At 43.9% G+C, this 21,752-nt stretch overlaps 1 protein-coding gene and 1 long non-coding RNA gene across 6 annotated transcripts in view; one reads left to right on the top strand and one right to left on the bottom strand.

The window, feature by feature from the left end:
* The window catches only part of epha8 (eph receptor A8), a 147,036-nt gene that overhangs the window by 61,592 nt on the left and 63,692 nt on the right, over positions 1–21,752 (top strand). For all 5 annotated transcript variants that reach the window (XM_031280218.2, XM_031280208.2, XM_031280201.2 and 2 more), the window contains exons 3-6: positions 4,343–4,396; positions 5,563–5,706; positions 8,684–8,833; positions 18,615–18,930. In XM_031280218.2, the coding sequence (XP_031136078.1) occupies positions 4,343–4,396; positions 5,563–5,706; positions 8,684–8,833; positions 18,615–18,930 (664 nt within the window). The remainder of the gene's footprint in view (positions 1–4,342; positions 4,397–5,562; positions 5,707–8,683; positions 8,834–18,614; positions 18,931–21,752) is intronic.
* LOC116036653 overlaps positions 20,720–21,752 on the bottom strand; it is a 21,522-nt gene continuing 20,489 nt past the window's right edge. Inside the window, exon 3 of the long non-coding RNA XR_004101671.2 lies at positions 20,720–20,833. This is a non-coding gene — a long non-coding RNA (uncharacterized LOC116036653). The remainder of the gene's footprint in view (positions 20,834–21,752) is intronic.

The following is a 21,752-nucleotide window of genomic DNA, read 5'->3' as shown; positions in this document are numbered from 1 at the left end:
TAATACTCCAGTAGACTACAGATACAGCCTTTTAGTAAAGTACAGTAGTGAAGTAGTTTGTTACTATACATCTCTGGGTGTGATACAGTTGACTTGAGTAACTAGATTTACAACCATTTTAAATATAAATGACCACCCAAATCGAGACTTCATAACATGTAGGCTATAACAGTAAGTCATGAAATATTCAGCTCTGAGAAGGCTGTGTGTAGTCTCGCATTGCTAGAGCTATCTTCACAGCTGTGGAGTACTTTTGGGGAATAAAGTTTGGTTTGTTGGAGAACAGTAGTGCCATGTGTTTGATTTTCATGGACTTATGCCAAAGTTGAACAAATATTAAACTTATCAGAGACGGTTCATGACCTAGCCTGGTCCTACCAGACTCTGGTACATTTCATTTGTACAGAGAGTCTGGCCTCTCTCCATTGACAAGTGTTAACTTGAAGGCGGGTACTCTGTTGAAGTTTAAAACTATTGGATCTGCCCAGAGCCACTCTGGTAGCTTGGCTCTGCCCTCCTACGTACTGTCTGGTAGGACCAGGCTAACAAGAGGGGAGACGACAACAACTATCAGCTTAGCATCGCTAGCATTAGCCTTAGCCAACTCCTTCACCACTAACGGAGCTTGGAAAATCAAACTGTTCCCGAACCCTGTGGGGAGGAGGGCCACAACATCATGGCCACCAACACACCTCAGCACAGATTGTTCTTGCTCGGGCTTTAACTTCTGGATATTCGGCAGCGTTGCCACAACAGACCGAAAGGCTTCGCTCGCATCTTTCTCCGCCGCCATTACAGAACTACAACTCAAACTAGAGCACGTCCTCAACATCATCGTTCTCAGCCACTCCCTCTGTTCACTGATTGGACCGCCAAATATTTGGCCAGAGAAAACCCAAGAATATACCGCAAACCCAGACGGAGTACTGAAGGAAAATGAAAATTGAGCGGAAGTCGGGAGGAGGGCGCAGCCAGGCTATTCATGACCCACACCTCAGACAAATTTGTACAGTTTAGCTTAACCAACTTTTTCTGTGTCTGAATATAGTTTGAAGGATGACTGAATCATCCAGGGTTGATAGACGTTTTATATTCATACACTTGTGTGTACCTGCAGTAGGCTATATTTGCATTGTGTGTTATGTTAATGTGTGTATGAGGCGCAGTCTGCGATAGAGAACTCTCTTGTCGTGCTCTCAGAAGATAAACATGCCCCGCTGAATCTCTCTGACTCCTCTTCTTTTTCTTCTTCTACCTGGCTGTCTGCTCAGGGCGAGAGGAAAATATTTCCATTATTTACAAGACTAAACAACAACCAATCTTGTCCAACCTGCAGCTCCCAACCTCCTGACAATCTGCCTTCAGCTGCTGGGATTTTCTCACTCCTGGAGAAAATTACAAGGAGGAAAAATCTAAGATTTTCCCCTCCAAAAAACAGAGAGGTTGAAAGTGCAGCGATGGCAAGACGGGAATAATGAGGGCGATAGAGAGGTTATACACCCTGCTAATTAGCCGAGGTCTTCACAAGTTCAAGGACGATTTCAATTTAGCTGATAAAGATGAGAGGATGAAGAAAACGGGAGGGATGGCTGAGACTTCCTACATCTTAATTATCCCAGTGGTTTTTGGCTGGTTGCGCCTTGGGGAGTGTGTGTGTGTGTGTGTGTGTGTGTGTGTGTGTGTGTGTGTGTGTGTGTGTTGGGGAAGGCGAGGGAGCAGCAGGGTGAGTCAGGGCTCAGGAGAGGAGTTGGAGGGCTTCCATGCAAAGCCTAGTCATCTTATCTGAGGCCGAGTTCAGCTGGGCGTGGCCCAAAAGCTTCCCGGGGTTGACACTTTCCCTTTCAATTACTCCGCCACTCGCACAAGGATCCTCAGCCCAGGAGGATCATGGGTAACACCGTGGGTTAAACACACATTGGGTGTCTTCATTTATACATGCATACAAATTGGTTGACATTATTTTGACTTAGACTAACAGTGAAGCATTTTGTTGAAGGTTGATATTTATTGTGTTCATGGTTCCAGAGAGCAGCACTTTGAAATCTGATGAATACTAAGTTTCAATACCCAGCACACCTTCCCATGTAATCCTCGCTGCAGCTCATCTGAAGGAGGGCTGTTGGGAGAATTGCTTTTCTCTTGGTAGACGAGGAGGAAGTCATATAGTTTGGCACTGAGTGAGTCACTGGTTCTGTTTACACCCACTGAGATATTGATCCTTATTGTCTTTTTTTATCCCAGAAATGAGTACTGTTCTCTTTTCCTGCACCACTCTGCTTTACATTAACACAGGGCTGGTCTTAGTGTTTTTCGAGCCATAGGTAAAATGCTGCCTTGGGGTCCCCACTCCACATCTTCAAAACAGAATTAAATGGCATCTTTACTTTCTTAAAGCGGTGCTCAAAGGATTTAGTATTGGACTTCCATTAACTTTGGAACTTGCGAGACACGCACAAAAAAAGAATGGTTAAGGTGTTTTTTTCTCATTGCTAAGTTTCTTTTGTCAACTGATATCCTGTTCTTCTACCCTTTTAAATGACCTCTTCTTGCTTAATGTCACATTCAAATATCCTGTATTATCAGGAGTAGAGAAGGAAGAAAGCTGCTCCCACAATCCCATTCCCCTGGGGTTTGGGTTAAGCTGTTTGCATTTTGTTACCATGAATAAACCAATTGACAGAACATCCTCATTTCCTCTATGATTGAGCTGGGTTGGGTGGGTTACTAATACAGGAGCACGAAAGGATGATATTTTCCCCCCTGACATCAAAATGTAACTGTGCAACTGGATTTGCACTGACAGTGAAAATCAGAAGTAGGTGTAGTGTTTCTGTGTGGCAGATTCGTACAGGATTAACATCACAGACAACCTCTGCAATTATTACAAATTATAATACTATTCCCGTGCAAATAGGGCTTTAGTCTGTTGAACACCCTTTAGCAAGAATAACTGAGTTATTCTAAAAACAAAACAAAGCTTTGACATTTGACCTTTACAGACATTGTCGCAAAACAAAGAGCATTATGAGAGTTGTGAGCTAAGTTCAGAATGGATGTATCCAATTCATTCCTATACTGATTTGGATTTAAGTCCAACTGAAGAGAAGAAGTCAGATTGACTGATTTGACTGTTTATTCAAGGCCGGACAGTTAAAGTGACAATTCACCGTACAGTTTCAAGTTAGCGAAATTTGGAAATTGGCGAAATTTCGGAATTGGTGAAACCTCGAAATTGGTGAGTCTTAGCGAAATAAAAGAGAGAAAATGCCTTATTTAAGTGTGTACTGTATGTGAACACTGGATAAAAAATAGACTTCCTGGCATGTAAAGATCATTCATTTATTTACTTGATTGAATTCATTCTTCTTGTCCTACACTGCAAAAGTGCGCCTGTCAACAGTACATACCCTCTGATGCATTCAAATAAATCAGAATTTTGCATGTAATCTTCCTGTGCCTCCTACCACATGAGATTTGTGCATTTCCTGGGCTCCGCGTCTGTACATCGAGGTCTTTGGGAGCTTAGCTCTCCTCACAATATGCTCAGAGGAGGAGCAGAACACGGCTTCCTGTGATTGAGTCTCCTCTGGGTGTCATAGGTGCAGGGAGGCATAACGCACATTAACACATTTAGAAATACCAATACATTTCACTTACCGTTCCCTCTCGTAATTCTATTATTGGTCGCTGGCGGCATTCAGTAAACAATGTAAATCTAATCACATACATGAGGGGCATCTCATTAAATGGAAATGTGTCCCATTAGAATTACATTAAGTGAATTCCAAAATACTGAAATGTAGAATACACGATTGCATGCGTTAACCGTTGCTCGCCTGAACAGAATACATCAGCATGTATAATACCAGCATTAATTCCTAGTGTTTTTATTTCAGATTTTCAAATTAAGCTTTGACAAAGACTATGAGAAAGTGAATGAGAAGACGGATCTTTAACCTCATGCAAAGATACAATCTCTACAGTTTGCTTTTGACTGTCAAAGTGTGCGTCACTCCAACACATTATCATACAGATAATGAGCTCTGAAATCATCTGGAAACTCAAAGCATCCTATTCGTCTTCTGAGAGATTCAAAATGCAGCACGCCGTACACCTGCCACACGACTAGCACGACTGCCGCCTGTGTGACAGGAGTCATCGCATGTTTCATTTGAAGTCAAAGCTAATAATCTTGCGATGTGGTTAGGGAGACGCGTAGGCACAGACGAGATGTGGGAAATATGGACAGCAGCTGAATGATTTGCTGCAAAATGTGAAGATGTGTGAACACGTGACTGACCCATGAATGCTTCCCTCTCTCTTTTTCTTTCTCTCTGCACAGTGGGATGCCATTAATGAGATGGACGAGTACTTCAGCCCTATCCACACGTACCAGGTGTGTAATGTTCTCAGAGTTGTATTAGAGTTAATTATTATGAGAACTTCAGTGGAATATATCACTTTGATCTCAGGGAAAATTAGTTTTTTTTCCCCAATGTAAATTGAGTTTGGTTTTTATAAACAAACTGGATAATTAATCACTAGTTATTCTTTTATATTACAGTTTATATTATATTACTTTTCTATATACAGAGCAATCTATAGTAGATAGATGTCGATTTCTGTAAAATAAATGCACACAAAAAATTATGTAAAGTGAGTAACACATTTCCAGTCTACCATTCTGAGTGCAGGTTCATCTTCATGTCAGCTCAGTTTTCCTCACCTGAATACATATTAGCTGTTGTGAATTGCTACTAACAGCTGCTCTGCTTTTCAAAACAAATAGAACACCGCACAGGAGTGGGGGGGACATCTTTCAAAACCAAAGATTGTGGAGATAATAGAGAGGCAAAGTCCCTCCCCTTTCAGTGGACCACCGCAGAGATGTTATTTTTTGATACCGTTGGAATTGAGCCATGAATTACACATATGACGATCATTTTGCAAGTCAAGAAAGTCACAGTTTGTCATAAAACTGTTTAAGTGAAAATGTGAAAATACGTAATTGCAAAGACTATACACTTCAAAGTCGCATATGTGACGTCACTCTGAAACTACGATGTCTGCGTGTTTCATGTCAGCAGTTGCAACAGATCTTGCTCGTTCCTTCGCTTCTCTGCTAATAAAAAGACGCTGGATAAAACACATCAGGTAAGATACCGTTACATGGGTTGTGGAACAAAGCTAAGCTAGCTAGCTAGCGAGCAAGCCGAGCATCAAGCAAGGTGACGTATATTGTGCCGGACAAGATATGTAGTTCACTAAGCGGTTTCACGCAAAACGAGGGACGTAGAGCTACAACAAACCTACGACAAAGACTTTAAATTGACGAACTTCATATGTGTACTTCATGGCTCAATTCAAATGGAATCAAAAGATAATTTGTCTTTTCCCGTTCCTACCATACATATCCATCCAAACCAAGGTCCCATGAGGTCCACCGGAAGGGAAGGACTTCGCCTCTCTATAAGCCTAAGATCTACAGACTACAATGTTTGTTTGTATTGATGATGTATGTTGCTGCTAGAGTTGCTGATTATAACACTTACTCTGAATCAGGTCTGTAACGTGATGAGCCCCAGCCAGAACAACTGGCTGAGGACAGGCTGGCTCCCTCGAGATGGCGCGAGGAGGATCTACATTGAGGTCAAGTTCACCCTGAGAGACTGCAACAGCATGCCTGGTGTACTGGGCACCTGCAAGGTAACACTCAGACTGAGAGGGGAGGGTGGGAAAGCTAGTGGAGAGAGAGGGGGGGAATGAGGATAGAAATGTGTGGTAGGAGACAAAGCTGTAAAATACAGTTCTTTGTTACATTAAAAACAGCACCTTGGCCTCCCTCGCTCATACTCGCTCTCCCAATGAACACACTACCCCACAGGTTCGCCACTCGGTTCTGCGCCCGCCTCCACCTCCCCTACCTAACCCCAACTTACTATTTCCCTACCCTAACCAGGGTTTGCATTCCTACCCCAACCCTCCACCTAACCCCAACTGTCTTTTCCCCTACCCTAAACAGGGTTTGTATCCCAACCCCCACCCCAACATCCTATCTCCTGGAGGCAAGACCTACCATGAGCCCCCACACAACTCACCATCCAACCTGCCAGACCCCAACCCTCCAGACCCCCCTCCCACATACCTGTAATACTAAATTTGGCCTCTTCCTCTGTCCCGTGATCCCAGCATTACACTTTGCCTAGGGATCGTACCCTCGTCCTCCGGGGTCGGGGCAACAGAGCTGGCCATCACACCATTGACTTTCTGACTTCCTGAAGCCTTTTGGACCCCCTAACCTTGATCAACCTTCAGATCAATAGGCCTGTGTAAAATCTATCTAAATTGGAACTCTTAACCCCAACCCTAACCCCCTAACCCTATAACTGTAGCCAATACTTTAAGCTAACTATTTCAACCATTTATCCATTACTTTTAGCTAACTATTTCTACCATTTATTCATTACTTGTAGCTAACTATTTCAACCATTTATCCATTACTTGTAGCTAACTATTTCAACCATTTATTCATTACTTGTAGCTAACTATTTCTATCATGTATCCATTACTTTTAGCTAACTATTTCTACAATTTATTCATTACTTGTAGCTAACTATTTGAACTGTTTAGTCAGTAGGCCTACTTTAAGCTAACTATTTCAACCATTTATCCATTACTTGTAGCTAACTATTTCTACCATTTATTAATCACTTTTTGCCAACTACTTATTTAAACTTATGCGCTCATTTGCTAACTAGTTTTCACGCACTCTTACATAACTGCAATATGAAGTGCTTAGGTGTTACAGCTGATACATTCTTTTAATCAAATTATCATTTCTATTTTTTTCCCCCAAATTAGTTTGAGCCGCTTTACAATCTTTCCACATACCCCCTGGAAAGAGCAGACATACCCCCTTGGTAGGGTGACCAGATTTCCCGGAACTAAAACCGGGACAGTTTGCGCGTGACCGTAGTGCTCGTGCACGCACACGCTTTTTAACGTGAACATGTGCCAGCCCAGGTCAGACATAGAAACAGACAGATTAGACACAATTTTGCCAACAGCACACATAGGCCTACTGCTCACAACATAATGGGGTATCTCAGTTAATATTCATGAATTTTCTTGGTATGTTACCTACATATCTAAGAAATAATATTAAAAGACATTGAGTTTATTTTTCAGAATTAAAGCATTCTTTTGGAAAATGCAGCCACTGTGAAAAACTTTGTCAAAAGGTATTTTTCATGGCGCTAAACAAATTATTTGGAACTGCTGCCACAGGGTTGAACTAAAGTTATGGTAACACTTTATGGTAAGGGTACATGAATTATGAATTCATGCATGAATTAATTTATGATTTGTGCATTAATTAATTCCTTTATATCTCATGCATGAACAACACATCAACTAAAGCATTAGGTAAGGTGGGTACATCATTATGCACAAGTTGTGTTCAAATCAGAATTTGCGCAGTGATCACCACATTTTTTTGCAGAAAAATAAATAATCATGATCATGCTTAATAATTCATAATGATGAGCCCACGTACCTAATGCTTTATTTGTGTTGTTCATGTACGAGGTCACGAATGACAGATTATGAACACCTCAATTCCTGATGATTCATGGGATATTAAGGAATGCAGTAATACATAAATAATTAATTACATAATGCATAATAATACATAGGCCTACATCAATTAATTCATGCATGAATTCATGATAATTCACGTACCCTTACCATAAAGTGTTACCAGTGTTATTCTAACCAACAACACACACACACACACACACAAATGTAATCTCATTTGATAGAGCAGATAGCTTCCCTATTGGAAACATTCATTTCTTATATTTGTTAAAGGAGTGAATTTGCTGAAGAATCAATTTGTTGGCTGAAAGCCTACTGTGAAATTGCGCACAGGTGTCAGCAAAATTAGCGCGTGTGACGAGTAGCGTCTTTAAGGTGGGAATGGTCATGCGGTTCCTCTCGTCAGTCCATGTGTTGTTCATGAGCGAAAAGATCCGCTCAACGGGAGCATTTGTGCACATGGCGAACTGACAAAGGAGACCTACATTTTTTAACGGAATCTCCCTGCTTTTGAAATGCGCGAACATTCCCACCCAGCGTCGCTGTGTCCATTTCTTTCACTGTCTATGGTTAAAACGAGACAGATAAGAAGAAGCATTGCAACAATGTTTACAAATATACATTGTAACGCTGGCTGCACAAATTATGCAGACGCAGACCGCTATGATTGACTGACAGACACACACATTGTTAAAATCATTCGCTGGATGCTTTATTAGTCTTTCTATATGGGTTTAGTTAATGATCGGGCTATAATAAGACCACGTCGGCTATGTAATCGCTGACAACCGGGAAAATTTCATAGTGGTTGGGACATTTTAGCGTCCCGACAGGCTTTTGTCGGGACTCGGGACACGCAACTCAGAATCAGGACTGTCTGGTAACCCTACCCCTTGGGTACAAGTACCACTAATTGTGAATAACTGGTTTGCACTCACCCCAGGTGGTTTCAGTCCATCTGTAGTGTCTTGGTTGCATCTACACTTGTTTTTATCTTGGCTGTACTAAAAGTAAACTGGGTAATAATGTATGTTTGTAACACAATGAACACACATACAGTACTTATTCTACCCTGTTTATTCTACAGGAAACCTTCAACCTGTACTACTATGAGTCTGACAGAGCAGTAGGCTCGGCCGTACGGGAGAACCAGTTCATTAAGATTGACACCATCGCCGCTGATGAGAGCTTCACAGGGGTGGACCTGGGAGTCCGCAGACTTAAACTCAACACTGAGGTATGAGCAACAACACTACAGCAGCACAAATACTGATTGATAAAACAGGTACATGTTAGTCCAGGCTCTTTGAAGCAATGTCTCACTTTGGATTGTAAGTTTATTCCAATTCTTGGCACGTACACCTCTGCAGGAGTTCAAGAATAGGTTGGAAACCTCTAGAGCCTCTTCCAGTCTCGTCACTCAGGCTGTTTTGTGATCGGTTCTGCAGATCTGTGAAAGAAAACTAACAGCCTGGCTCAGTTCAGTATCATGGGAAATACAGTGATATTGATAACAGCTTCAAATTTGATACCAGATAGTGGAGCAACTCTTTTATTGATTATTTAACTCACATTGTTCCAAAGATGAAAATGTGAAAGACATAGTATAATTTATTGTACACTATACATTCGCTACCCAGAGTTAACTTTAGGAAACACAAAAAAACGTGAGTGGTTTTGTTGGTACAGGGGCCTTACCATTGACTCTTTAACCTTTTTCTCTTTTGCTCCTACTGTAGTAGCGTCAAAGGTTGAAAATTCTGACAATGATACAAAAGGTTGTTAAATACACTGGAAAAAAAGGACCATATGAAATAATCCACAAATTGATGATAAGAAAGAAAACAAAACAAAGAAATAAATAAAAGTAAAATCACTCAACACCAGTAGTAGCTGCTCATTGGAGCCGTCAAGATGTAGAGACACCGAGACAGGACGAGAGACAAAACAGCAGGGACGACACTGACTCTTACCGTCCCTGGCTGTCGGTGTATAAGGCACTCATTTGGTGGGTGGATGGGAAGGTGGGAGGGAGAGTGCGGTAAGGGAATAAGAGAAGGTGTAGGAGTAGCGACTTCACCTGTGTTTGTAATATGTGCAACTAACTAACTAAAAAGGGCTGAAAACTGACTTAGGGCATACTCACATTTGAACCGTGCCCGAGCACGATTGTCCCTCCTCCCCACTCCCCCGGTGGCCTGCAGTCACACTGCAATAAGACATTCAATAAAACAATCAGGGCCAGAGCACGCTTACGTCATTACATGGGGGACTCGCCGACTGAACTTCCCGTTCATCTGCAAGGTAAAAAACCAGACCCGGGCACGTTTAGCAATCACACTGATGCGTGCCGTCCAATCGAACCGTGCCCTGGCCCACCTCTTTCCACCCGGGCACGGTTTAGTGTACCATGCCCAGGGACAGCACAGAGCGATCACACTAGTTAAACAGACCGGACTTTGGGGTCAAACGTGCTCGGGCACGGTTTAACTGGGCCAAGTGTGAATAACACCCTTAGTGTCTATCTTATCTTATCTTATCTACTTTATTGATCCCCTCAGGGAAATTGTTCAGTTGCAGTTGCTTAAAGTCAAATTTAAGGCATAAATAAGAGTAAGAAAAGAGCTAGTCAATAAGTATATAAAAGTAACATAGCTACAGTGTAAGAAATACAAAAGTGAAGTAGAAGTCAAGTGAGATTAGGTTAAAAAGTAAGATTGGGTTAAAAGATGTAATGCTAAAACAATGGATACAATGAATACAAACAGAATCATTACAGCTATCATTTCAAATTACAAAATGAATTGTTATAGTAGAGCTATAGAGGTATCAGGTACTTTTCATGTAGCTGCTTTAACACCAGCATTAAAATGATGACAACTCGCTGCGATTTCAATTCATTCCAGTGGAGTCGTTGCAATTAGTGGATTTGCTCGCAGTGGCAAAATAAATGCACACAAACATTTCAACAGCAAACCATTTTGACAGTTCTAACCCTTAAGAGGACGGAGAAGCGGAGAGTCCGAAATGGAGGACGCTGTTGTAGCTCATTAGCCGTGTTGCACCATTCACTTTTACTTAAAGTGCTCATATTGTGCTTTTTGGCTTTTTCGCTTTCCTTTATTGTATTATATATCTTTTTTGTGCATGTAATAGGTTTTTTGTGCATGTTATAGGTTCACAAAGTGAAAAAGCCCAAAGTCCACCACAAAGGGACTTACCATCTCCAACAGAAAACACTGTTCACAAACTGCTCCAAACAGCTCTGTTGTAGTCCAGCCTTTACTTCAGAGACAAACGTGGTCACTTTGGAACACACGTTATAATGCTCACCTAGCTGCTAGCATGGCACGCCCTCATACTCTGCTTCTGACTGGCTAGTAGTCCTTACCTAGGTACTGTCAGGGCACGCCCTCATACTCTGCTTCTGACTGGCTAGTAGTCCTTACCTAGGTACTGTCAGGGTACGTCCTCATACTCTGCTTCTGACTGGCTAGTAGTCCTTACCTAGGTACTGTCAGGGCACGCCCTCATACTCTGCTTCTGACTGGCTAGTAGTCCTTACCTAGGTACTGTCAGGGCACGCCCTCATACTCTGCTTCTGACTGGCTAGTAGTCCTTACCTAGCTACTGCGCATGTGCGACTCCCAACAAAGATGGAACAGAAGTGAGAGGTCTCACTCTGTAGCTAAAACAGAGACCTGAAAACAGGGTGAAAAGAGGAGCTGCAGCAATGTGCAGTACAACAAATATATGGTGCTTTTTGAATATTAAACCATGTAAACCTATTCTGGTATAACCTCTAAATACAATTATGAACCTGAAAATGAGCATAATATGAGCACTTTAACCTCCTCAGTCACAGTATTACCTTCTTCACTAAAGAGGAATGGTTTCTAACAGTTATGAGACAGGGGTCCATGGTAGAGTTATGTGTTTTGAATGAACCATAAGCTAAAGAGCTAACACATTTGCCATCTTACCTTTATCAAGCTCGTTAGCTTTGAGAGCTTTATTTTCCCTCTTCATTGACTTTTTATTGAACAAAATGGTGTACAATGGTGAACAAAATGCTGGAGGGAAGTAAATAGAACATCGGAGAGAAAATGGAGAGAATAATTTATGGACACACAGTACATCTGCCTAATAACCATATATCAACACTTATCAACCCCTGGTAATTATAGGGAGTTGCTAAAAAGCTGTCCTTATATTTTCATATTCTTCTGCAACAAACTTTTAAAATAAGGTACTGAGTCAGTTCCTGGGTGTTAACAAGATAATCAACTGTGATATGAGATGAAAAACAAGCATATAAAAATGTAAAAAAGATCTGTTTCCAGGCTGCTGTTGGAAGCAACGCGGTTGATTAATGACTCCTGCCAAAGCACAACACCAAACACCCGTCCAGAGATTAAATTAAGGCTTGGTTCACACTGTTCCACCTGTTTTGTTCAGTACTGCTGTTTGAGTTTTTTAGTATGAAAGAGTGAGAGAACTTTCCAAACTTTAGGAAGACGTCTAGCAAAAATACACAGGTTTAAAAAAAATATGAAATATGTACACATACCAAGATATTACCAAACAAGTTTAAAAAACGACACTACCACCTGACCATCTTTTTAGCCCATCCAGCTTGATGCTGTTTCAGCCCAAGGTTATTATAGTTTTGAATTAGTTTTTATTTTATTTTAGTTTAGAATTTTCTATTTCATTTTAGTTTTAGTTTATCAGAGTGTGTTTACTAGTTCTGGTTCACTTTCTGTTCTTCCAACACATTCTAAAAGTAAAAGTAAAGTAAAATAAGTAAAATACGGACGCTTGGTCAGGTGCCTTTGTCGTTGTTATTGTTGCTAAAAGTCTCCTTTAGGGTCATACAACGCGCTTTAACTAAACACGCTTGGTCGGGACTATTGGCGTCCCTTTTGACGCAGTTAGGTTAAGGAAAAGCTCGTGGGTGGGCTTATGTTTCCGTGACTCGCGGGAAGAACGGGACGGTTAAAGACACACATGGGACACGATCCCCGGTCTCCTGGGTGAAAGTCCTGTGTTGTTTGACCCATCCTCCCTATGTGGAATTTTGTCCTTACATACTACTCACTAAACCAATGTGCAGTACAACAAAAATATGGTGTTTTCTGAAAATTAAACCACGTACACCTATTCTGGTACAACCTCAAAATACAATTATGAACCTGAAAATGAGCATAATATGAGCACTTTGATGTTTAGAGTCCGATGTGAAGCAATTGTGGCCCAGAGCCATCTCAACGAATGACAATGTCCACTCTGTTCAGTTTGCGTAAAAAAACTGAAAATAATTTGCATTCATTTTTATGTTATCTGTATTAGTTTTTTTTAACCTGGCAATATCATAGTTTAAATTTAATTTTAATTTTGGGTAAGGCTATTTGCACCCCTGGTACAATTAGCAGTGTATGCTATTCGCACCCCGCCGGTGCACACAGCAATGTGTTTTATTAATACCCCATCTGGTACAAATATCAATGTATGCTATTTGCACTCCTGTGCATTTACAGTACCGTGGCATATATTTACACACAGTTAACCATACTACTTATGTATTATCTATTTGGAATTTGGAATATTATCGCCCTGACATTCTTACCCTAACCATAACCAATCCCACTCCTCTTGCCTAAACCTAACCAACCCAACCACAGCAGGCATATTCATGAGTCTTCCCCTACCACCCTGCAAAACATTTTGCGTTCGCAGGCCCTGACTTGCGCAATTGAATGCAAATTATCCAATCCAAAATGAAAAAAAACAAGATCATCTCATTTGGGAATCAAACTTGAGACTCCCAGACCAAAGCTCAGCATTCTAACCACTCACCTAGCAGTTCTTACAGAACGCTGTTCAACTGTTTACCACTTGGTATCTCCAAGCCTCGGTTGCTCGCTAACCATACTGTATACAAAAAATAGGTACTAACTAACAAACTAACAAACTAACGGTTGTATGCTTTCACTGAAGACAGAAAGCGCAAATGTAGTATCCATTTCCCGCTAGAAATTCAATTGTTATAAACTTCAGAGACAAAACTTTCCTAATATGCCAGTTTCTGCGGTCATGGAAGATGATTTCGGTGCACGCAAGCAACGTGTTTTTGTTGTTACATCACAGGGTGTGAATAGCTCAGCTGTGTGGCCGAGGCTATTCGTACCGGGGGTGCAAATAGACACTCCGTTTAATTTTTCTTGAAGGTTTTAGTTTTTATTTTGTTAAAAATATTTTTCACTGCTTATTTCAGATTTAGTTTTAGTTTACTAGAGCAAACCTGTTCCAGCTAGGGTTGGGAACCGAATCCAGTACTTTTTTGGGTACCGACCGAATTACATCGGTACTACCAAGGACCGATTCACGTTAAATCAAACGGTGCCAAACTTGAGTACCTGTTTTTCGCGAGCTTATCTGTCAAATATATGATTGACTCCTCAGAAGAGGTAATTATCTTCACTCGAGCTTCTGCACAGGACGCCACAATCTTCTGAACATAGCCATACTGAGAAATACAGAGAGAGTTGCGTAGAGCTGATAGTCTTAATTAGCTTTGTATCAACTCATTTGGCAATGGCTTGAATGTAACGGACGCTTATTAATATCAAAAAGTTACGCACTAAAGCTTTAACGTTAAGTCACAGTCAGACTTTTCAAAAATCGGCACGACTCACGCAGACGGCGTTAGCTGCAATATAAAATAATAATCTTCACTTCCACTTAGACAGACAGGCAGTGTTCTCTATGCCCTTTTGACTGACTGACAGGCTTGAGATTGTAGGTCCAACAGTGTTCTCTATGCCCTTTTGACTGACTGACAGGCTTGAGATTGTAGGTCCAACAGTGTGAGAGATAGAAAGAACAACATACAAATTGTCATGGTTAGCGAGGATGGTGGACCCAAATGCAGAGAGCAGGCGAAGGAGTAATGAGCACGAGGATTTATTAACACAAAAACAGGAGCAAACCAAAGGCGGTCCAAAAATGGAGCAGGCAGAAAACAACAGAACAGGCTACGACGTGCTGACAGGAACAAAACCAGACACAAACAATGATCCGACCAGAGACAAGGGAAAACAGAGAGGCTAAATACACAAGGTAACGAGGGAACGAGAGGCAGGTGACACAACAGGTGGAACAAATCAAAAAAGGCGGGAAACAAACAAAGACAGGAAGAAAGCTAGACAAGACAAAGGAGACAAGACAGACTACAAAATAAAACAGGAAACAAGCACAATAGAGAACAGAAACCGACTACAAAAATAAGACACCACAAAATACCAAAACCCTGACAGTACCCCCCCCCCCCCAAGGGACAGATCCCAGATGTCCCAAAAACAGAACAAAAAGACAACCCAGGGAGGGCAGAGGGGGACCGGAGGAGGGCCAAACAGGTCAGCAAACAAGTCAAGTGGGGCTAGGGAATGGAGAGGCCACTCGGGACAGGGAACAGGAAGGCCCCGGGACAGGGACAGAGAGGCCTCGGCAACAGGGAACAGAGAGGCCTCGGCAACAAGGAGCAGAGAGGCCTCGGCAACAGGGAACAGAGAGTCACTGGGGCACAACGCCCTGGGTCACAGGGAACAGAGAGTCACAGGGGCTGAGAGAGAGAGCTCGGCAACAGGGGCAGAGAGGCCTCGGCAACAGGAGGCAGAGAGGCCTCGGCAACAGGGGACTGGGAGCAGAATCGAAGGCAGAAACCTTCAGGCGGCCTGTGACGAAGGCAGAACCCTTCTGGCCACCGGCGACGAAGGCAGAATCTCTCTGGTGGCCGTACAGGATGTCGAGGGCACCGAGATGACTGGCGGCGAAGGCGAAGCCTCTCTGAAGGACGGCGACGAAGGCGAAACCCCTCTGGAGGGCGACAGCGAAAGCAGAATCCTTCTGGAGGCCAGCGGCGAAGGCGAAACCCCTCTGGAGGGCGACAGCGAAAGCAGAATCCTTCTGGAGGCCGGCGGCGAAGGCGAAACCCCTCTGGAGGCCGTCTGCGAGGGCGAATCCCTTCTGAAGACCGGCGGCGAAGGCGAAGCCTCTCTGAAGGACGGCGACGAAGGCGAAACCCCTCTGGAGGGCGACAGCGAAAGCAGAATCCTTCTGGAGGCCGTCTGCGAGGGCGAATTCCTTCTGAAGACCGGCGGCGAAGGCGAATCCCCTCTGGTGGCCAGACAGGCTCAGCAGATGAAGGGGCAGCTGGGCTGGAGACAGGCGACGGGTCAGCTGGGTCAGTGTCTGCCAACAAGGTAACAGGATCAGTAACAGACAAGACAACAGGGTCAGGAGTCGGCAACTCCGCCGACAGGGTAACTGGAGCATTAGTCGGCCGGACCACCGACAAAACACGGGGAGCAGGAGTCGGCCGAACCGCCGACAACACACGGGGAGCAGGAGTTGGCCTGACCGCCGAGAGGACACGAGGGGCAGGAGTCGGCCTGACCGCCGACAGGACACGAGGGGCAGGAGTCGGCCTGACCGCCACAGGCAAAGTCTCATGGGGGCAGAACTCTTGGACGCCGGAGACCGGCAAGGCCTCTGGCTTGCCCGTAGACGTGGACTCTGGGAGAGCTGTCGACATGGACTCTGGAAGAGCTGTCGACGTAGACTCTGGGAGAGTGGTCATCGAAGACTCTGGACGACTGGAAGACTCTAGCAGAGCGGTCATCGAAGAGTCTGGACGACTGGAAGACTCTAGCAGAGCGGTCATCGGAGACTCTGGACGACTGGAAGACTCTAGCAGAGCGGTCATCGAAGACTCTGGACGACTGGAAGACTCTAGCAGAGCGGTCATCGGAGACTCTAGACGACTGGAAGACTCTAGCAGAGCAGTCATCGTAGATTCTTGAAGAGCGGTCATCGACGACTCTTGAAGACTGCACGTCAGCGGCGGTTCTGGAAGACTGCACGTCAGCGGCGGTTCTGGGCGGCTGCACGTCAGCGGCGGTTCTGGGCGGCTGCACGTCAGCGGCGGTTCTGGAAGGCTGCGCAGTGCTGGGAAACTGGGCAGCTTGGGGACACTAGGAAACTCGGAAACACTAGGAAACTCGGGAACACTAGGAAACTCGGGAACACTAGGAAACTCGGGAACACTAGGAAACTCGGGAACACTAGGAAACTCGGGGGAGCTAGGAAGGCTGCTAGCAAGCCTGGGATCTGGGAGAGTGCTAACTAGCCTGGACTCAGGAGGGCTGCTAGCTAGCTTGGGCTTAAGGGGGCTGCTAGCCAGCCGGGGCTCAAGAAGGCTACTAGCTAGCCGGGACTCAAGAAAGTTGATAGCTTGAATTCAGGAGAGCTGCACGTCAGCCCGGAGTCAGGAGAGCTGCACGTCAGCCCGGAGTCAGGAGAGCTGCACGTCAGCCCGGAGTCAGGAGAGCTGCACGTCAACCCAGGGTCAGGAGAGCTGCACGCCAGCCCGGGAACAGAAGGGTTGCACGTCAGCTCGGGAACAGAAGGGTTGCACATCAGCTCAGGCTCAGAGACACAGGTTAGCTGAGGCTCAGAAACACCGGTCAGCTCAGGCTCGGGTACACAGGTTAGCTCAGGCTCAGGTACACAGGTTATCTCAGGCTCTGGTACACAGGTTAGCGCAGGCTCTGGTACACAGGTCGGCTGAGGCTCAGGACAAAAAACAGGCCAGGAGACGGGGAGGTGAAACTCCTGTGCTGTGGCCTGCCAACGCACCTCCATAAGGTGCCTAGCGAAGGCGGGGTCCTCCTCATGCAGGGAGCGGTAAAACTCAATTAACAGTTCCCCATCCGAGTCCAGTGGGTGAATAACTGGCTTGAATTCCATAGCTGCTGGGTCCATATGGGGTCGGATCATTCTGTCATGGTTAGCGAGGATGGTGGACCCAAATGCAGAGAGCAGGCGAAGGAGTAATGAGCACGAGGATTTATTAACACAAAAACAGGAGCAAACCAAAGGCGGTCCAAAAATGGAGCAGGCAGAAAACAACAGAACAGGCTACGACGTGCTGACAGGAACAAAACCAGACACAAACAATGATCCGACCAGAGACAAGGGAAAACAGAGAGGCTAAATACACAAGGTAACGAGGGAACGAGAGGCAGGTGACACAACAGGTGGAACAAATCAAAAAAGGCGGGAAACAAACAAAGACAGGAAGAAAGCTAGACAAGACAAGGGAGACAAGACAGACTACAAAATAAAACAGGAAACAAGCACAATAGAGAACAGAAACCGACTACAAAAGACACACCACAAAATACCAAAACCCTGACACAAATAGATGAATAAAAGTTAAAGTGCAGTGTAAGAAATTCATATTTTTTTGATTTCATAGTTTGTAGGGACGGGTTCCAGAGGGGAGAGGGAGGTGTTGTATTTTATGTGGTGTGTAAAATCTTATAAATAAATAACAACATGGTCTAAGTAAATAGGATGAATAGGTTTGGAATTATTTTTTACAACTGAAATATATTTTTGTTATTGCAGCGGGAAAGTACCGAAAAAAGGTACTGTTGGGTACCGGACAACCTGGTCTCACGGCAGTTTGTGTAAATGTCACGTTAAATTTTAATCTATTGATACGTGTTCACGGGGACGTTTTTTTCGTGGTGGCCAGCATGAAATACCCTACGGGGAAAGGACGTAGGGTTGACCCATCCACCCCCCCGACCAGCCTCCCTATGTGGATTTTCAGCTTTTTATACTACTCCCTACCATTTTCGTGCTGGCCACCACGAAAATAACGTCCCCGTGAACACGTATCAATAGATTAAATAACGTGACCATTTCACGAACTGCCATGTACTGGAACCGAATGTGAGGTACCGGTATCGGTACCCAACCCTAGTTCCAGTCACAGTAAAGAGTGTTCTCCCCCAAAACAAGAAAAAGGGGTAACATGAGCACACAGAGTCAGACAAACACAGTCTTGTTAATCATATATCCTATTTTGTATTTGTTGTCAAAAACACTCTCATAATGACTTGAAGTGTGTGAGATAAAAGTGTCAAACCCTTCTTCTCTTCTCCCAGGTGCGAGGCGTGGGCCCTCTGAGCAAACGAGGCTTCTACCTGGCCTTCCAGGACATCGGCGCCTGCATTGCCCTCACCTCTGTGCGGGTGTACTACAAACGCTGCGTGGGCGTGAGCCGTAACCTGGCCGTGTTCACTGATGTGGTGACGGGCGCCGACTCATCCTCTCTGGTGGAGGTCCGGGGTCAGTGTGTGGATCACGCAGAGGAGAGGGACACGCCCAAGATGTACTGCAGCGCCGAGGGCGAGTGGCTGGTGCCCATCGGAAGATGTGTGTGCTCCGCCGGATTCGAAGAACACAGGGATTCCTGCGTGGGTAAGTCGACCCGGTGTGCTTTCATACCTGACGTGTTCGCTGCAGTTAAAACGGAATCTGGTGCGTTCGCTGGTTTGTTTTGCTCGTGAAAACTATAATTTCCTCTTAGTGCAGTATGTAAGACTTATAAAACTCATAACATAAACTCATATTTGCTGAAACTGACCCTATGTTCCAGTAGAACTACATGAAGCAGGTCATTTAAAAAAAAATTAAAACTATTAGCCTCGTGAGACCGTCCTGATCTCGCGAGCTCCAGTTTTCCACTCGCAGATCAGTCTGGCATCTTGAGACAGAGCCATTCGCCAAACGACCGACCAGTCGACCACGGATGAGATGAGCGTAGCTATCGTGCAAGTTTTATCCGAATTAAAAGTATTCCTTCATTGAAAGAAGAGCAAAAAACGGCACTGGAGGCTTTTCTCGGAGGAAAAGATGTTTTCGCTCTTCTCCCGACTGGTTTCGGCAAGAGTTTGATATATCGTTGATCTGATTGGTTGATTTGGCCCGTCAACCAGATGGTTTATCCAATCAGCTAACCAGTATTTTCGCCCCTTCCCAAAAGTTCTCATAAGGAAAGTTCCCAGATGGATATGCCGAGTAAATGCGAAGCAATCCATCTGGCGGAGTCAGGTTAACCACCTACAGCCTGTAGTGTGATTTGCAAAAATCCACAGCTTCCTGTTCAGATGCACCAATCAGGGCCAGGGGGCGTGTCTAACTGTTCAGATGCACCAATCAGGGCCAGGGGGGGGTGTCTAACTGTTCAGATGCACCAATCAGGGCCAGTGGGGTGTGTAACTGCGTGTCAATCATTGCTCATGCACACGCATTCATTCTCCCTTGTGGGGGGAGGGGCTTAGGAGACCGTTTTGGGCTTTAGCGGAAAGGGGGGAGGGACTGAGAAGTTGTTTATGTTCAAATTTTTTCTAATTTCAAATTTTTTTTAAGTCCTGGATCTTCACAATCCTACATACAGCACCTTTAAAGCAACACCAAAGATTATTTTGTACCCTAAAATAATGTTTCCAAAATTGTTTCAGTGGTTCATCAACTCGTAACAGGGTGAACGGAACTTCTGCATTCGCTTTGCGGCTTTCTACCGGCTATAATCGCACTATGCAAGTTTGCCAGATCGGGTAGCGGATCTGTAGTTGTTACTGATCAGTCCAACTGCCTTTTCTGCTGACGGTTGGCTGTCTGGTTGGTGTGTAAGTAGCTTAATACGTTACGTCGTCGTACGTACCAGTCCTGAAGTAAAGAGCAGCAATGAGTTAACCTTTTCTTTGGTCCAGACGAAGGGAACCGAATTCCAAGATACTGTTGATAGATTCTGCTGAGGATGCTGGGAAAAAGTGCTTCCTTTTGACTTGATTGGTAAAATCTCTACCACCTTGTCACTGCCCGATGTGAGTCGAGTGCAGATGTGAGTTGCGCATGCTCAGATTTAAACGGTTTATGGCATAACATCCGGCAAACATTGTAGCTATCTATGATTGTTTGATTGCTAACCTTAGCTCAAAACGCCATTCAAGTGACAGCCTTTGATGTGCTTGATTGCTAACCTGTAGAGTTTGGCAGAGTGTCCTTCTCAAGCTATTTACCTCAGACTGATAAATTGACAGCTCAGACAGCAGAAAGTTATCTTGAGTTGTTGACAACATCATAAAAAGACCCAATTACCATCAAGATCAGCTTGTTACTGTGGAGAAAATACACACCCAAGAACATTGCCATTTGCTTGACACGTCAAATTGACCATGACGGTTGTTTTATTTGTATCTGGAGAGAGAAACGAGGATCACTGTCAATCACAAACAACTCACAAGTCGTCCTCGTCATTGTCGCAAAGTGATGCATGCGCAACTCACATCTGCACTCGACTCACATCGGGCAGTGACAACTGGTGCTGTGTATTGGCAAGAAGCTGGCGATACGATACGTATCACGATACATGGGTCACAATTCAATATATTGCAATATATTTCGATACTGTGTAAGGCGATATATTGGGAGTATTTTTAGAAAAACTAATATTTAAAAAAAGACATGATGTGCATAAAAGTCAAAACAATTCAGTACACAGAAAATCAAACTGCCAGTTTGGGATTGTGGTTCACAGGTTCTTAGTGAGCTAATGTTTATATACTAAAGTAGGCCAAAGTTCAGCCATAACTACATTGTTAGCTTCTAGCAAAAAGTCAGGCACTGTTAGGCACTGCTAGGCACTGTTAGGTACTGTTAGGCACGGCACTAGTAGGGGGTTTAAACACAACATAAACGTGAACCACTGTCTTACATGAATATTTTTGCATGTAAACTAAAAAAAAAAAAAAAAATCAATATTGCGTTTTTGAGATTTTTTCTTACACCCCTAGTGACAACCCTCTTTTCTACTTCGAAAAATAATTTTCTCAACAAAACCATCAGAGTTGCCCATTTATTTAACTATCTGAAAGTTTCCTCTGAGCTCAGAGCGTCGGCAGAAATGTCTGCAGAATGTAAAGAGCCTTCGGAGCAACACATGCATTTGGAAAGCTTCAAACCTTTCTAGTGAATCAAAAAGTCTGTTTGAAGTTCTGGCTGGGGATCCTGTGGAAAGTTCAATGTCTGGTCAAAAGCTTTTCTGAGGTCTAACCCTTTTCTCAAGTAGGTAAATACTGAGAAAATAGCCGCGTGTCTGTCTGAGCTGAACGATTTTTTCTCTCATTCACCTGCTGATGATGAATAATAGAGGTGAGACGCTTCAGATGAAAAGATTCTTGATCCTCTCTTGTTTTTCTTTTTGTGAAACCACATTCTGTTTGTTTTTGTCTCTTTTT

This window comes from Sander lucioperca, chromosome 6 (genome assembly GCF_008315115.2).
Source record: "Sander lucioperca isolate FBNREF2018 chromosome 6, SLUC_FBN_1.2, whole genome shotgun sequence".
NCBI classification, from domain to species: Eukaryota; Metazoa; Chordata; class Actinopteri; order Perciformes; family Percidae; genus Sander; species Sander lucioperca.
The sequence above is the reverse complement of the archived record's forward strand: the minus strand, read 5'-3'. Positions and strand labels throughout refer to the sequence as shown.